General features: G+C 44.1%; 1 protein-coding gene across 3 annotated transcripts in view; it reads left to right on the top strand.

The window, feature by feature from the left end:
* HIBCH (3-hydroxyisobutyryl-CoA hydrolase) overlaps window positions 1–19,026 on the top strand; it is a 1,493,921-nt gene that overhangs the window by 1,431,885 nt on the left and 43,010 nt on the right. For all 3 annotated transcript variants that reach the window (XM_069615663.1, XM_069615664.1, XM_069615665.1), the window contains one exon: window positions 905–938. In XM_069615663.1, the coding sequence (XP_069471764.1) occupies window positions 905–938 (34 nt within the window). The remainder of the gene's footprint in view (window positions 1–904; window positions 939–19,026) is intronic.

Here is a 19,026-nt window from a genome sequence, read left to right as displayed (position 1 = left end):
ACAGAACAGGGAACACGGACAAATCCCTGTTTGATAACCCTTTTTTTTCGTGAGTTGAAAGGGCTACCATGCAAATATGGGGTGTCAGAGAATATAAAAAAGGGGAGGTTTTAAAAAAACATTCGACATGGGAAAGTGTAAGGAGTAAACCTGGGGGTAGGCAGGGAGGAGGGTATGGAGTGGGTCCCCTATTTATTAATAAAAAAAGAAAATTATAGGTTGTCCAAAAAGGGTGTTAGTCAAAATGACAAAGTTGTCATTTTGACTTACAAAAGAAAAACACTATATACATCAGTACTGGTCAGACCATAAGTGGGCCGATCCATCCTGAAAGGTTAGGTACCATCCCTTCTGAACAGCACCACACCCAATCACAGACATGTGTTGACCTCCTTGGTTGTCAACAGTGAGCTGTATCTTGGGTATGTAGGTACAGCAATTCTGCACCACTCCTGGGCATAGTCTTGCCACGTGGGTGACTTTACAACACTAAACCGTGATAGAATATATTTGGGGTTTTTATAGCGCAGCCCTAGCTATGAAGCTCTATGGAAGGCTTTGAATTATTTATCACCTTTGGCAATTGGTATGGTCAGTCTTAAATTCCACTGCTTTAGTGAACTAAGTGTAATTGTTGACTCTGACAAAGGCCTACACATTGCTCTATGTAACTGGTATGATACAGCACACTCTTTTACCACACATTAGAATTTAAATAAAAGCACACACAATACAAAGTAAACACTTTCTATGATTTTGTTATTTTATTTGGGTCTTTGTAGTCCCCAAGAGAATGAAATGATAACTAAAATGGCACCGGATAGGTAAAAAAGTACTAAAAATAACATAAATGATATGAGTTCAGTACTGTTAATTTATGCATATCTTGTTTTCTTTTCTGCAGAGGGGACATGACTTCTATGAAGGGGTCAGAGCAGGTAAGGACATATTCCAAATGCCTTATGAATATTCTACAATATGCTGACATTTCTGACTGATGATTAACTATGATAATAGTTCTTGACCGAGTATTTCATAGGCATAGAAGATGGAGTAATTATTAAGTCATTAAAGGTATGCAACAGAGTGATTAATTCTAGCTGCCATATATTAATACTGTAACCTTCATGCCCTACTATATTGAGGAGACGAGCAGTGACCTCGGATAATGGAAAGGCAAATTGTAAGTCTGCCCCCTGCTTTGTTTGAGTCTCATCTGAAGCGACTGTACGGCTCAAAACGTCTTAGAAAGTACTTCAATATTAGATATTAATGCTTGCTTTGCTCCTAGAATCTTTATTTTGTTTTTCTTAATTCAGTTTGTGAACTTTTTTTAGCAGATGAGAAATTAGCTCAGTTTATACGTTAGGCCAGCCACACCACTAACCTTATTCCACTCACACCGTGCTTTAGGTTGGAAGATGCGTTGAGGGAGGTCCCAACACGCCACATAACACTATTTGAGGGCGGGCCCTAAACAGTATCTGATTCTACGAAGCGTAAGTTTGTAATCAACCTTTACAAGGTGTGTGGCATATGTAGGATCCCAGTGGGAGATGCCAACGTGGAAGGATAGTCTAAAGGACCAGGATAGAAAAAGAAAAGGAGCTGACCTACCCACTTGTCAGTCCATTGGCAAGCAGAAGGCTCGGCAGAAGCCAAATAGACTGAGAGTGGAGACTGTAACTTTTAAAAAAACATACCTGTAGAAACTGGAAGCCCTGATTTGGAGCGAAAGAGAGACAGGACATAGTTCATTAGCACCACACCAGTACCCGAATGAGGAGCAGTACTGATTATAGGGTGTAAGAGTGACTGCCTTCTAGACTGTTATATTTAGATAGTTAAGGCCTTGGACAGACCTAGCTATTTTAAGGCCTAGCTTTCAACCTATAATTCAACAAGGCGATTCGGGGCGACGCCTCAATCGAAGATAGAAGTGGGGAAATCAGTAATTTGGGATTAACAGTCATTAGGCAATTGAGGAGTGAACCAACGATTCCAAGTGATCCCACTGCGACTGATTTTGCTGCGGCCGGAATGTTTGCATGAGAAAGGTGCAAACTACCAAAGGTTTGCACCTTTCTCATGCGAACACACTTACATACTACGGGGGCTGCAGGGGTTTCCCCCGCAACCCCTGCTCACTATACTGTAAAGAGGGGGACACCCCTCCAGCCCCCGTTTTTTTTTTCTACGGGTGTGCTGGAGGGGTGTCCCCCGCAACACACTGCTCACTATACCAGACAGTATAGTGAGCGGGGTGTTGCGGGGGATACCCCCGCAGCCCACGCAGTTTTTTCTTTTTTTACTTACCTGCAGTGCTACCACCAAAGGTTCGAACTTTTGGTGTTCGAACCTTTGGTGATAGCATTTTTCGGTCATATTGTACGGTCTGACCTTTTTTTTTCGGTCCGATCGTACAATACCAACCAACATATTCTGGGTCAGTTAGGCACACCAAAATGACCCTCACACCTTTGATACTGTTTTTTTTCATTAGTGAAAGTGGGTAGGAAAGAAAGATGGCTCTTCAGCTTTTTGGATGACATGGTGTTCACTCACTGGACTCCTGACTCATTCATGTCAAAGTCGAAGGAGAGGCAAAGCGATCAATCCCAGGAGTTCCTGGTCATATGCAAGTCTCATAGCAGAAAGCATAGCCCCGCTATGAAGAAAAGATACAACGCAGGCCATCAACCACCACATTCTGGACTTGAGGTATGTAGACCGCAGACAACGAGAGATGTTGCATTTGCCAGAATCCAATCTAAAGAGTGAGATCCATTAGAGTGGAAGAACATTCTTAGGTCCCTTGTTTGTTGATTATCTGTGTGGTTAAGGACTGCCTGGCCCTGGAGGTGATGGAAGAGAACCCAGCTCTAGTTGGAAGCCTGGAAGGATGTTGAGAAGGACCACTTCCCCTGAACTGAACTAATGCAGGCCATGCCAGAAAAGCTAGAATAGAAATGCTGACTTTTAAGGCTTCTGAAGAAGCATTCCACCATTTTAGAAGGTGCCTGTACAGGAAGTACTGATCGAAGAGACCAGAAGACTCTACAAAAACAGTGAACATCCTCCTTCTTACTCTTTGCATAGGCATATAGTCCGTCGTAGGTCTGTGGATGACCATTGCATGGATTGATAGTAACACTGGACATTTAGGTATGAGATTTTATAAATATAGAGGATTTCTTAGATTAAGGGACTTGATTCTTTATCTGTCATTTCTTACTATGCTGATCTAAGAACAGTCTGGATAGCTGTTTTTTCTATGCAAAAGAGTTGCCTCTAAAAACACAAAAGGTGATGCTTACAGATCAATTTTGGGACATGTTGGTCACTATTTTCTGATGGAGAATGAAGGTGATGTATTGGTGGAATCCTTAAAAGCAAATATATCTCTCTAATGAAACTGCGATTGGATCATTTGTTTTTGGAATTACTAGGAACTCATCAAAAAATGAATTATTTTGTTTTCAGTTGTCATTGCTCCTGAAGAAGGGCTTTAACCCCAAAACGTACGTGTAGAGCTTTTTAATCATTACAAGTAAAAGAAGCCTGCACAAGATTTTCAAGCCTTCTGTGTGAATCATTTATGTCTGAATGACTTTACATGAATTTGTGTACGATTATATAACAATCATTGGCTGTTTATACAGCTCAAAGAGGTCTAGGGGACAGGGGAGTCCCACGATTTGGACACCATTTTTTGTATGTATTGTGTACAACCTGTGTCAGGGTTGTTTAACCTCCCCTGCACCCAAGTGGGTCCCTTTTCTAACTTTTAATAGGGCGCTGTAGCATCCAACTCGATAAATTCAGAAGAAAATGAACCAGAAACACAAGATTAAACCCAAGAGCAAAGGGGAAGGATGAGGTTCCCATACTTATCCCTAACCACTTTTCATTGCTATAAGCTCAATAATGGCCTTTCTCGCACAGACAACAATTGTAATTCATGGTTGGCCCCCACACACATTTTTCCTCCAATTAGTGGGGCGGGAGGAGGTAAGGTACTAACTCTGAACTGTTACATCTTGTTAACTATTTGGGAACCTCGGGGGGTGATGTAACAATCCAGTTTTGTGATTGTATATTCTTTGAAATGCTCTTAGGACTTAGTTCACACCTGCTTGTAAGTCGACACAGTCGTTACTTGAAAAACTCAATAAAGAATACATTTAAAAAAAATGTTTTTAATGTAGCGCAAAAGATACATTCAAGTGACCATTGGTGATCCATTATTGTTTATAATTTTAGAACTATGTGTCTGATCCGGTAATCAGATACAGTTCTGGGTTCAGTAGGAAGACGCACTGCATATGCGTCTAAAAAGGCAGTACCCACAGAGAGTAAACAGGAGAGAGGCGCAGCTCTGTTTTGCGGCAACAGGAGACGTGCTAAGGGAGAGGAGTAGAGACAGTGCTGCAAGAGGTCCTCCCCCAAGCGTGAGTTTAGTGGCAATTTCCTGCGGTGGTCTTGGTGCATAGGAAGAGCCTTCTCCAAGTTACTCACACTGATGTTCTACATTCCTCTCATCTATCACGAATGAGTAAGATTTTTCCCTGGCTGAAGTACAAGTGGTGAAGTGAGTAGGCAATTTATTGTGCCTGGCTTGGGCTTGACCTTTGGGGAAACCCCATTGCAGGCCAGGGCATACTTAAAAAAGAAGTGCTACATCTAAAGGAAATCAGACTCACATTAAGGCTGAGCCGGTAAGATTGGAACTGTTTCATTTTAACAAGCCCACTGTCAGTCCGAAGCTATGAAGAATAATTTTTCTTCAGGCAGTAACAATGTGCCCTATTAAGTGAAAATTCTAACTGTAAAGAGCACCTGTTTTCCTGTTGTCTGTTGCAGTGTAAATACGTTTATTAGGCCGCCCCCGTTTCTTACAGAGCGAAATAATGAAAGGAGACAACAGACAATGGCCCTCATTACGACCCTGGCGGATTTTTTCCGCCATGGCGGATGGCGGACTTACCGCCCCATTCCGAGGTCGGCGGGGCGGTAAGTCCCCATTGACCCATTTACCCTTCCCCATTCCCATTTCGGCCCCATAGGGCTCAATGGGAGTGGGGAAGGTGTTAATTACGCCACCGTACACTACGGTGGCGTAATTAACACCGATGTCCCATAGCGCCATGGATTTTTACGCCCGCAAAAAGCGGGCGGAAAAGTGACCATGGCGCTCTGGGAACTCGTAGTTGGCGGTAAGGGGTCGGCGCAGCTAACGCTGGCGTAAACCCCTTACCGCCAGGGTCGTAATGAGGGCCAATATGATTTACGCAGCAAAGGGAGACCTACTGCTGACAAAATGATACGAACGCAGTCGGTAGATAAACTAACATCAAATAGTCTGTCAGAAGTGCCTCAAGCAAAAATAACCTAATTTAAAAGAAATCCTACTGTATAGCCAAGTGATGGAGGGCACCAGTAAAGGGCCCAGTACGGTTGTGGGGGAAAATATGAGTAGAATCTCTTACAGCACAATGGCACCACAACAGGATGCACCTCGTCTGTCATTGCACAACACTGCACTGCTGGAAGCATGCCAAATCTTGGAAGATGAAATATCACTGCTGGCAGTGCCAACTTCCAATCTAAGTGCTTCGCCCTTTTTATTCCCTAGTAGAACCTCTAAGGATAACAAGCGTAAAGTCAGGAGTAAAAAGGATGCTGTTAGAAGTAACTCTGAGATGGCATCCATTGATTTTGATTTTCCAGAGTTTCCAGGCGGTTCAACACTGCGGGCCAAATCAATATCAGTCCTAAATTTGGTCCTTTCAAACTATAGTACAACTATATAATAACATGTGGGGAGGTTAAATCACACTTTTCCCAACTTTCATAGATCCTAAGAAGCCTTAAATCATTAGTCAGTTTATGGCCACATTATCTTGGGAGAGCTCAGCAGGCACTGAACAAACCGGCAAGGCGGATAGTCAATTCCAATTCAGACTATCTGCGCCCACCTAACTATACAGATAATTTCCCTATACTTGAGGTTTCTGATATACTACAGACATCAGTTGTTGGGCCTGAGCATGGGGTGCGAAGATCTCATGATCCACAGGAAGGACTTTCTTTTTAGGGTTAATAAAAAAAAAGCCCAAAAATCACAAAAAACATTCCTACTTCCAGTGGTTTGTGAAAACTCTTAAGGAAGATACTTCTTCCTTAAACCCAAAAATAATAACAAACAAAAAGAAGAAAAAGACTATTAAGTCATCAAAAGGAATGAGATGCTTTCTATTGGTATCTGGTGAGGATATAGGTAATGATGGCTTGAACACCTGGGCCCAGGACTGTGTTAAGAATATTATTAGTCTCGAGCCTCTGAATGGAGGTATTGTGTCAGAGGGCCAAGAAAGATTGTCGAAAGCAACATTGGTAGAGTGGAGAACTCGCTCAGACATTGACACCTCTGGAAAGACAGAGTGATAGGCCCCTGAGAGATCCTTGTGTATTAAATATCAAGCTGGAGGGGTGGGTATGAATCAAACCAGTAAAGTTAGAGGCTGTCTTTAAGGAGGATTTAGATATTATACTGAACCTCTCTAGAATCTTTAAAGGTATACAGGATTCTGTTGCTTTGTCTTCAGCAGGCATAAAGCAGGCACAATTTCATGAAGGATTGCAACTAAATAAGGCCACACTATACAACTATTCAAAACTAGTATTCTTTCCGGTGAGGTATGCTCAACAAGCCTTTCTACAATGAGGATATTACATATTTGCACCAGTGTTAAATGCTGCTGACTGGCAACAAACTACTCATCCTGCAAGGCATCTGACAGAGAACTGGACGGTGAGCAAGGATTTGACAGTAAAATGTCAAACTGACAATTCCAGATGCAGGCAGTTTGCAGAGTCTTTGATGGCCTGATAAACAGAGAGATTGGTATTGGCTATCCTCAGCCTTGCCAATGCCAACAGGCTTTTGGCCAGGATATTAAGAAGGAGGTTTTAGAGTTGTTGAGTTGGAACACTAGAGGTTACAATAGTTGTATAAATGATAATGTGGGTTGTTTAAACCTGGGAGATATGCTCTTAGGAGCAGAGATAAAGATAATCTCGAACTAACAGAGGGTGATAGACACAGGTATTTTCAATTATGACATTGGTTGTCCAATCTGGCGCTTTGGATGGTTGCTGCCAGACCACTGACACCCTTCAAGAAATGTATTACCTATGATGGTTCGAAACACCTGATCTCCTCCCTTCCCTTTGTAAACTGGTGTTAGATGACCCTACACATCAAAGGTGGCTCTATAGGACCAAGTGGGATGCAACATTGGTAAGCGAGATCCCTGGGGAGCACTGGAAATGTATCTAGAACAGTTTACCCTAGCTAACTTGATCAATTCAAATAAGAGAGGCTTGGTACAGAGTTATGTTGCAATGGCATTATACGCCTGGGGTGATGTTTCCTAACACCCAAGCCAGCTGCTGGCGGGAATATGAAGGCTCACTCCCCGACTTATATGTGCAATTACAAATGAATATGAAACACCCCAATGAGGAATGAGACTATGAGAACAGGTTGCAAGAGTTGAGTTTGTCTTTATAAAGAATTGGCACCCAGAGAACTCTGCTGCCCTGAGAGCGCTCTGGCAAACATCACAAAATGTACATATAAAGCAAATCTGCGTCATAGTTAACACAGGGTACTAAACCAGTGCAGGATTGGCTGGACATTAAAGATACATATGGATCAATATGTGCTGCTTCATCCGGATTGGTTGCCCAGTTGGCGGGAGGGTGAACATCACGTGATCCAGCTGCCAGCATCTAGGAGGGGTGAGGGTGAGGTCGCGGTGAGGCAGGGCAGCCACTAACTAAACTAATATGAGAAACTACCATTAGACATATAATAAACAACGATCATTAGTATAAGCTTAAGTAAATCTTCTCGAACCTATAAATTGCGTACATAAAATTAGAGCATAATTCATTATGACTTATATGGAGTACCAGGTTTAGGTGTCTTGGTCGGTGTTATAATATTGATCATGGGGTGGGTCTGGACACATCAAAGCAACTATGGGGCATGCTGACATTAGGAGCACACTGGGGTGGGCTTCACAGCAAGGTCACACTTCTGGTACATCAAGAGAATATCTTAGGAGGGCACAGGGTTTCATTAACCGTAATTTTCCAACAGCGGGGGTAAGAGGGCACAGGCAGGTTTGTGGAGATGGATGAGCTACAAGGCATGGTTCGAGCTTGTTCACACACAGGACAGTGATCTCAGAGGAAGTGTGAGATGTTGCATTAGTATATTTGTTTCAATTGTCCCTGACGCATCCATGAGAAATGGAGCTGTGAAGCTATCGGGCAGAGTGAGAAAAGGTGGGGGCCATGAGCGCGGAGTGCGCGGCGCTGCAAAAGGAGAGAGAAGCCTTTTTGTATTATCGCAGTGAGGCCTAGTCCAAAGATGAAGCCAAGGGCGCACAAAATGGAAGCCAAGTGTCCCTCACAATAGCCCCGCATCTGCTCCTGTTAGCATGCCTGCGAGCAATGGAGGCGTCCCCCACTATTGTACGGGCAAGTGGTCCACATCGTGTTGAATGTATGAAGGCGGCCTAAATGACCCCTCGTTCCCACACATTCCCCCCTTTCGTTACATCTAAAATAACGAACTAATTCTTATTATTATTCTCCCTTCGATAATACTTTGCTTCTGCTTCTGCCTCATCCCATGCTGGTGTACCCTTTATTGGCATCCAGGCCCTGCAGACCCCTCTTAGGCTCTGTCCTCTCCTTGATTATTCATCAGGTGTGTATGTCATGTATATTCCCCCATCCCCATCCAGATCCACCCACACCTCCCTGAACCTTTGCAACTCCTGTGGCTCTTTAATTGTGGTGTGATATAGGTTGTCTACCCTGTCCCCATGCTGGTGATAAACAGCTGTTATGCGATACTTTGGAGGGTTTGACTCCCCAGTTTGTATTTGTGCATCTATCATGGTCGCTACCGTTGTCGGTTTGCCCATTGTTACCATCATCAGTGTTGAACTAGGTATAGATTTTGCACGGCATTGTATGCTCAACTGGCACACACACAAAAATTGTAAAAGAAAAACAACCACTGGAACAAACATTTTCATCATAATGCTGAACCAGGAGGGTATCCAGTTGAACATGTTGTCAAACCAGTTGCTCGACTCTTTACCGCCTTCCTTCCGCATTTTCTCCTCTAGGTTGTGTACTGCTGAGATGACGTGGAAGAGGGTCCCGTTATCCGCATCTTCAGAAGGTATGAATGTACATCATGTGCTCCCGATTTTTCGGCAAACACCGCCGTCCATTACTGTTAGGAGGTCTAAGACATACCGGTACTGCATTGTCATTTTGCGCAAGGTGCGAAGTTCCACCTTGATCACATTGAACCCTTCTTCAGTGTCGTTGGCCAGTTGGATCAATTCCCAGCGGATGATCTGCAGCCATTTGGCGTTTGCTCGCGCCTGAATTCCTGGCGCCAGGAGGGAGGCAAAGAATGTTTCAGCTGAATTAAACAACTTGTTCGATTGGGAATATCGGCAAGGAGTTTGGATGATTCGTTGGAGATATAGTTTGACCTCTTTTTGCGGGACAATCTGTCTTGTAGCTCATCTTTGGACAAAATGTTGTATGGGGAAGGCTCTGCTGCTGTTGATTGGGGTGCTGCCGATGTGCCAGCCGAATCCCCTGCTGCCGATATGCCAGCCGCCTCTCCTGCTGCCGATATGCCAGCAGACTCTCTCCCCCCTTGGATATGGCTTTCTGGGATTACCATTAGCGCTGAGTGCAGGGTGGTCAGGCTGCATGTACCCTTCCATGATGCCGGTAGATGCAGTAAGCTTGCTTGCCACACACCCAATACATGTCCATGAGCGCTGCTGTGCCTTTTTTCATATCTGGGATGATGATCGTTTTGTTGCATTTTCTGTTGGCACCCATCTGTACCTTCCCTTCGCCGTGGAAACACAGTTTGTGTGGTATTTCTCTCTTTGTTTTGATGTGTTCTTCAAGTGCAGTAACCCATGTGAGCTTTGCAATGTGCTGGGACCACACGGGAGTACACGTTTCTTTGACCCATTGAAAGTGTTCTTCAGTTAAGCCTTGTAATGCTTCTGCTTTACATGTGATTGTCTCGTCTTGCCACTTGTTTTCTGTGAACCGTGTCCCTTTGATAACAAAAAATGGTTCTTTGATGCAAATTACTCCTTGCGGCTTGCTCGTGCAGGTTCTCTCGTTCTGCAGCATTTCTATTATAACTGTGTGTGACTGGAAGGTGCTCCAAATTCTACATAATACGAGATGAATTAAGCATTGGGCATCCGACAAGGGCACTTCTTGAGGTATAAGTATCTTAGGTGTGCCTGACCCGTGCGGTATGAGAGAGCAGAGATAGCAGCTCTCATTTGTGGCTTGTTTTGCCGTTGCACTCATATCCGAGTACCACTTGTTTGACTGATCTGGGTGGCGGGGGTCTTCAATTTCATCTAGTCCCAGATGGTAAACATCATATATTTTCCCTCCCGCCCCACTTTTCCATCTCCTCCTCCCCCTTCCTTGTCCCTTATCATTTTTACTCTTTTATAATTTATGGGAAAGACATCTGCCCATGTCGCGTCACTCAATTCACTAGCAACTTGCCAGGACTGAGTTACTGGAGTGTCTTGTGTAGTTACAGTGTTAGGATAAAAGTGCATTACAGTGCCTTGTGAGGTAGGTTCTGTGGTTGTATACACATCAGTATTTGTCAGATCAGGCTCACTATCCCAGGAGTAGTCCCCATCATACTGATTGGTTTCGTTAAGTTTACTTAGTTCTATAGCGGAAAGAGAGAAAAGTGCAGTTTTGGCGGTTCGATTTTTATGCAACCTGGTAAGATTGTTGTTTACAGAACCATTATGCTTCCAAACTCCAGCCCATATGAGCGTTGAGCCTTCCCGTATCAGTTTTGCCCCACTCCCACCCTCTTTCATATCCTTAATTTTGAAAGTTACTGTCCAGTACCATGCCGCAAAAAATAACATCACAGAAAACAATATTGCAGAAAACGTAAGTCCGCATTCCAGGCTATACCACATATTAATTCTGCTATCTACCCTATCACTATCTACATTTGTGTTGTTGTTAGTGAGGGCCCTCCATTCTGCCATTGTTCCACCTGAAGGGGCAATATAAAATTGTTAAGTACATTGCATATATATGTATTTCACCATTTCTTGCATTAATCTTTTTTCAGTGACATCACATTCATTTTCTACTTTTCTCTTATTTAATTACTTATACGTTCACTTTGCACAATCCAATTCTATTTTATTATTTTTTTTGTAGTGCAGTAAGAGAGAGTGAGAGGGAGAGAGAGTGAGAAAGAGAAAAAGAGAGGACTATATGCTGCTTCTTATTTATATATATATATATATATATATATATATATATATATATATATATATATATATATATATATATATATATATATATACAATTATTTATATCATTTTTCCTTATACACTTTTGCTTGTAAATGCTTTTTGATTGTCATTTTTAATTTGTTGCATTTTGCAAGCCTGTATATTAGCCACTTGCAACGTCGTGGCTCTCATTTTGCTCACTCTGAGGGGTTGTACTCTTGTGCGCTCTTCTCACATCTGACAGATGCACCCAATATTTCAACCCCTTCACTTTAAGCGCGGTTGGTGTACAGTATATGACCTCGTAGGGTCCATGAAATCTCTGAGAGTTCCACCTCCGCACAAAACTTTGCACATACATATTTTCCCCTGGCATCAATTGTCCCGTTGGGCTGTCCTGTGCTGGCATTGTAGTATCTGTCTGCATGTCTTGTGTAAACGCGGGCACAATCTGTCTTGCTATGCTACGCACTACGTGGGTCAGTTGGATAATGTATTCCTTAAATTCATCCCCCAGCACTGTTGCAGCTCTGTGAACATCTGATGCTCTTCTTACTGGGGAGAGTGGCTTATGAATGCACCGTCCCATCACTATTTCGAGCGGGCTCAAATGGTGGTCCTTACTTGGCTGTGTACGTAGTTGGAACAGTGCTAGGGGCAAGCAACACACCCAGTTTTTCTTGAGGGTGTTACACAATTTGGACAGTTTGCTTTTGAGCAGGCCATTGATCTTTTCTATGATCACGTTCGCCTGGGGGTGATAAATAGAACATAATTTATGCTTTACACCCAACAATGTTGTTACTTCCTTGAAAAGACAATTTACAAAATGCGTGCCATTGTCTGACCTTATGATGTCACTTATGCCCCACCTTGAGAAAACCTCCTGTGCCATGTCCTCACCCAGACACTTCGCATGTGGGTGAGGACATGGTCCAGCTTCCACCCACCTTGAGAATGGACAAACTATTACAATCAGATATCTTGCTCCATTGCATCTTTCCCCCATATCCGCATAGTCAATGTGGAGCTCTCTAAGCAGACCCACTGGATGCGGTAGAGCATTCTAAGATTAATTCCTGAACTGTATTTTTTGCCTTTTGTTGTGCACTTTACAGTGAATTTTGACAAATGCTCCTGTAAATTTGGGACAAACCAATGTTCCTGTATTCCGGCTGCAATGCGCTGTTTAGTCACATGTGTTGGGAAGTGCAGTTGTTGGAATGCTACTTCTAACAATTCCACAGGCATCACTACCTTCCCTGTCAATTCCTGTCGTCATATCAAATCTGTTGGTGACTGTTTATATCCTCTTTTTACCCATAATTCTTGTTCCTCTACGGATGCACGTTTTTGAAGCTCTATTATTTGGGCAATAGGTGTATGGCTGTATCCTTCTTCTGTTGTATCTGTACTAGATGTTTTTACAATGCACTCTACTGCTTGGGTGATATTAAAATAAGCTGCTTCTTTCGTGGCGGCGTCTGATACTGCGTTCCCCATGAGATCGCATCTGTGTTATTTGTATGTGCTTGTCACTTCACCAATGCTAACACTAGCGGAATCTGCTAATGCTTCTATTACCTAATTTACCAGGGCTGCATGCTGTACTGGTGAACCAACTGCTCTTCTAAACCCTCTTTGCCGCCAACGTGACAATCCTGAGTGTACTGTTGTTGTTGCATATGTTGAGTCCGAGTATATTGTCACAGCACACCCTTTCGATGTATGTAGTGCTTCAATTAGCGCTATTAATTCTGCTGCCTGCGCTTAATAATGTGACGGGAGGCATTTCTGCACAATCACTTCATACTCCTCTTCCTCCATTCTTACCACTGCCGCCCCAACATGTTTTTCACCTGTCTCGCTGTCTATTGATGCTGACCCATCTACAAAGTATATTTCTCCCCCCCTAGGGCATTTTCGCTTGCTTTAGGAATGTTATCTTCTTCTCCTTAGTACGTGGCACAATCGTGTTCCTGTATGTCTTCTATTGTGCATGGTTCTGTGATAGATATGGCTGGATTCACTGTCTTGCACCTCACTACATGAACGTTTGGGCTTGAAATTATTATTTCATATGCTGTTGCCCTTTGTGTGGTGAGAGTGCTCTTGGATCTTTCTAAAATGGCAAACAGTGAATGTTCTGCGTATAATGTCACTGAGTAACCCATCACAATGGTGGCGCTTTATTCTATGGCAAAGGCCACTGCGGCGAGAGCCTGTTCGCGCGCGAAGTGGCCCTGCATTACTGAATATAGAGTACTGCTGAAGTAGGCCAATGGCTTGTGGCCTAAAGATGTTTTTGTGTTAAAACTGCTGCCATTAAAATTCCATTGCAGTGTGAGAACAGGTAGAACTCCCGATCATAATCAGGGGTCGCTAAAACTGGTGCATGTGCAATGAGGTCTTTTAATTTGAAATACTGTGTTATCATTTCTTGTGTCTATTTTATTGGGATTTTCCCTTTCTGTGCTTCTTTTAAAGCCTGTAATAGTGGGCGTGTGTATGCTGCATAGTCAAGTATCCATGCGCGACAGTAATTACAAATCCCAAGGAATTCTTGCATTTCTTTCACTGTTTTAGGCGTTATTAGGTGGCGTATTGCTGCTGCTCTGTCTGGTATTATTCTTTTGCCATCTTTTGAAATCAGTTGTCCCAAATAGAGTACCTCTGCTAGGCAGTATTGTAACTTACCTTTATCTACTTTGTATGCTTTTGTGGCTAGTAAATTTAGCAATGAAATTGAATCAGCCCTGCACTGCTCTTCACTTTTGCTACAAATGAGCAAATCATCTACGTATTGAATTATCATGCTTTCTACATTGATGTTACCAAGATCTTCATGCAGTATTCTCTTAAAAATACTAGGGCTCTCACAGTACCCTTGTGGTAGTCTACAATGCTTATATCTGTTTCCTCCCTATGTGAATGCCGTGAGGTATTGGCAACTTGTGTCCAGTGGTATCGGGAAGAAGGCATTCTTCAAGTCCACCACAGTGAAGCAAGTAGCATCCTTAGGTATGCTATATAAAATTGATGCAGGATTAGGCAGTACAGGATATTCCTTCTGTATGATGTCATTAAGTGGGCGTGGGTCCTGGATCATCCTCCATGCCCCGCCCCTCGCTTTTTTTTAAAACATATTTTTATTGTTTTCTTACACAGTGAACAAAAACATCAACACCGAGAGTTCATCCCAACCACCCCCCTGGAAGAAATCGGGTCTTCGTCCGTTTTCCACTTCGGGATCGTTTACGAGCTGTACAAGTCTGAAATTTTAATGTTATGCGGGAACCATTGTTGCATGTAGTCCAGTCCAGCACTATACCCCATTCCTTCATGAAAGAATTTTGTTGGTCTTGGAGCTGGTGCATGATCTTTTCCATGGTCATCATGGACCACACCTTTTGCAACCAGGTGAATGCCAGCGGGGGGTCTTGTTCTTTCCAGTTTTGAGCTATTGTTGCCCATTCCGCGATGACCAGGCCCATAAAGCTCCTCCATTGAGCTCTGTGGAGTCTTTTGGCCCGTGGGTTGTTAAATCCGCACAGCCACACCCTCACCCCCATTTGGTCTGCCTCAGGGAATATTTTTGTCATTTCCGTTTGCACTTCTCTCCAGAAGCCCTTCACTCCCTTACAGTCCCACCAGATATGCCCCCAAGTACCTGAGTCCGGGCATCCCCTCCAGCAGTACCCAGAAACATTGATTTGAGCCTTTCAGGGGTATAGTGCCACTGAGTGATTATTTTCAGCCACATTTCCCTGGTTTGGACTGCCCTGGTGACTTTAGGGATGTCTGCCCACAGTTCCTCCCATTGCTGCCTAGTTAATTCCTCCCCCAACGTACTTTCCCATATCCTCATATAAGTCCATTTGATTTCTTCTTCTTGTGTGTTAATGAAGTTATATAGCGTTGACACCAGTTTCTTGTCACCTGTGTTGGTTATTACATACGTTTCAAAAGGTGTGAGGTCCCTTGAGGCCGCACGGAAGACCTCCGGGGTACTTAGCCAATGCTTTATTTGCTCGTATTTATATCTGTCCATGTCTGTTAGATTCCACATGTTTTTGCATTCCGCGAAGGTTCTTATTTCTTTGTGCTGAATCATTTCTCCTATTTTCCTGCAACCCGCTGCTTCCCATTTTTCAAAACCCCCCGATTCCAGACCCGGGGGGAACTGTGGATTCCGACAGATAGGTGTGAAGGGAAGGGGGCCAGTGAGGTGGTCATCAGTCCCCTCCTGGTCTGGTCATCCCAGGCGCTGAGAGTAGTTCTCATGACCTCACTGACATGTAGATTCAGTTGTCTATGTTGTTTGTGTTTCCACAAGAGGTCCTCCAGAGGGGTCCTGGCACCGCTCTGTCTTGTGTTACCCAGGTGGTATGTTGGTTATCCCCCAACCATTCCTTCAGGACCCAGAGTTGTGCTGCCTGATAATATTTCATAAAGTGTGGGAGGGACATTCCACCTGCCTTGGTTGGTGCCACGAGGATGGCTCTAGCAACCCTTGGGGGTTTCCTGTTCCACATGAATTGCGATATTGCTTTGGACAGTGCTTTAAAAAAAGAGTTAGGGACTGTTACAGGGAAGGTGTGGAAATAATATAGCACCCTGGGGAGTATAGTCATTTTTACTGATTGGATTCTGCCCCACCATGAAATCCTGAGCAGGCACCATCTTTCAAGATCCTTCTTCACTCTAGCCAGGAGGTGTGTTTAATTACTCTTGTAGATCTTGTCCACCTTACTGGTAAATATCACCCCAAGGTATGTGATGCCCTCCTCTACTATTTTTAGGCTTAACGAGTCTGCCACAGCCTCTAGTGAATCCTTGTCCCCCACCAGAAGCATGATCTCTGATTTTTTCTTATTGATCTTTAAGCCAGAGATCCCCCCGTACTCCTCCAGTTTTTCTATGGCTAATGGTAATGAATTCCCCGGGTCCTCCAGAGCCAAGAGCATATCGTCAGCGTAGGCGACTACTTTATGTTGCCTGCCCGCCATCTCAAACCCCCTTACCCCCTCCGATTCCCTTAACTTAATTAGAAGGGGCTCCAAGAATATGGCGTAGGGGAGAGGGGACAACCCTGCTTCGTGACTCTAGAGATCTCCAGCCTATCTGTGACTTCCCCGTTTACTGCTATTCTTATAGAAGGGGAGTTGTAATTGGCTTTGACCATGTTTATAAATTGTTCTCCAAATCCCATGTGCTTCAATGTTTTGAATACGATGGACCATTCTACACGGTCAAAAGCCTTTTCAGCGTCTAGCGAGAGTAGTATCGCTGGTGTGTGGGTAATGCCTATTTTTTCTATCAGATGGGTTACTCTTCTTAGGTTGCCGTGAGTTTGTCTGCTGGGGATAAAGTCTGATTGGTCTGTGTTTATTAGTGTCTGTAGGAGGAGTGATAACCTGGCGGCCAATACCTTGGTATAGATCTTAGCGTCCAAATTTATTAGAGCTATTGGGCGATATGAACCCGGAAGAGTGGGGTCTTTGCCTTTTTTGTGGAATACCAGGACTTTCGCCTCGTTCATGGATGGAGTCACATTTCCGCTGTCTTCGAATGTGTTTAGTAGCCATGTCAGGACTGGAACTAATGTTTCCGCATATTTCTTGTAAAACTGGGCCGTAAATCCATCTGGGCCTGGTGCCTTTGATATGGGGGGGCCCGCTATTGCCTTGTGGACCTCCTCTTCTGAAATTTGTCATTCCAAGATCAATTTATCCTCCTCTGATAATGTCGGTATGCGGATAGATTGTAGGAACCTATCTTGTTTCTCCGCATCAGGGTGTTCCGTCGCGTAGAGATCATGGTAGAAAGCCTTGAAGGCCTCCCCTATGTCCTTTGTACTTGTGTGCGACGTTCCCTGAGCATCCTTGACTTTCAGAATCGTCATTGAACTCAGTTTTTCTCTGAGTTGTCTCGCGAGGTACTTGTCAGCCTTGTTGGCCTTAATGTAAGAACGTTTTTTTAGGTAGAGGAGGGATTTCTCAGCTTTTTTGTTGCAGAGCATTTCTAGTTGTCCTTGCACATGTTTCATTGCTTTTTGGAGGCTTCTTGTGGGATTTATTGCTAGCTCCCCATGAATATCCGTAAGTTTCTTCTCTAGCGTCCTTTCCCATTCATAGCGCTATTTATCTTTGGAAGCTTTTAGTGCTATTATGTGTCCCCGGATTACTGCCTTAAAGGCTTCCCAGACAGACCCTAGCGAAACCTCGCCATTGTCATTGATTTCAAAGAATTCTTTAATTTTGTCCCTTACTGCCTCCCCCATCACTTGGTCCGCTAAGATGTCAGGTGGCAATCTCCATCTCCAGAAGCCTCATCCCCTTCCGGGAGTCTGAATATCAAGCCAGAGCGGGGCATGATCTGATAGTGCTATTGCTCCCTTTTCAATACCCTTGATCCTTCCCACCAGTCCCACCGATACCCAGAAATAGTCAATCCTCGACATTGTGTTATGCACGTGCAAGTAGTACGTGAAACTGCTATCTTGTCCCCTTATTTCCCTCCAGGCATCACGTAATGTCAAATGCTCCATGCTTTGCCTCAGTTGTTTGGATGGGGTCCCATGCAAATGCGTTCCCCCCACACTTCTATCCAGTCGGGGTTGCCATGCCAAGTTCAGGTCGCTTCAAAGAATTACCTCACCCTTTGCAAATTCCTCTAATTTCCCCAAGGTATCTTGGAGGAATCCATCCTGCCCCGTGTTCAGAGAGTATATGGTCGCTAGGGTCAGCCTATAGCCCTCTATTGAGAAATTAGCAAAAGCGAACCTCCCCTCCCTATCTACTCGGGTATCTAAGCGGTTTGCTACCAATCCCCCCTTTACTGCGATCATCACTCCTGCCCTTTTATACCCTGCATTCGCCTGTGCCCATATCGTGTACCCACTAAGATGTACTTTTTTTAATCCTGCGCCTTAATATGTCTCTCCTGGAGGAGCAATATGTCCGCCTTCTCCCTTCTTACCAGAGCCTCCATTTTCTTCCTTTTCACCGGTGAATTCAGCCCCCTTACATTTAGTGAAAAGATTCTAAGCTTCCCCAACCCGTTTAGTCAGACACTTTAGCCACCGAACCCGCTCGTAGAGATCCCATCCTTCTTCCGGTATCTTCCCCCCAACCACCCTCAGTTCCCCCCAACTATGAACAAAACTTTCAACTTTGATCCCGTGGAGGGCCCAGGCACCTATGGTTGCTAGGGCGTTGCGCCTGTCGCTCCCTGCCCTCTCATAACACGGGATTAACTGCGCGGGGAGTCCTAAACCCTCCTTCATCCTTAGGCCTGGATGGTGTCCCTTCGGGATCCCCCTCCGGGCTACATGCAACGTAAGATTCCGAGGTTCATCTAGTTTCCCTTCCTCCACCCTCTACGATCAAGAAGATGACCTGTCTGATCTGGCTGTGTATCTTTAGTTGTCTCCTGCAGGCTTCCCTGCATTCCCCCAACCATTGGTTTTCTTTTTTTGTCGTACTACTTCCCATCCTCTCGGCCTCTTATTAAGATCCCCTTTCATCCTGGGATCTCTCGAGCCTGTCTCTTCCGTGTGTATGCCCATTATGTGGAGTCCTTCCTCGCTGGAGGTCACTCGTCTTTGTTT

This window comes from Ambystoma mexicanum, chromosome 9 (assembly GCF_040938575.1).
Source record: "Ambystoma mexicanum isolate Mex_15411 chromosome 9, UKY_AmexF1_1, whole genome shotgun sequence".
NCBI classification, from domain to species: Eukaryota; Metazoa; Chordata; class Amphibia; order Caudata; family Ambystomatidae; genus Ambystoma; species Ambystoma mexicanum.
This window is presented reverse-complemented; position numbering and strand designations above follow the sequence as displayed.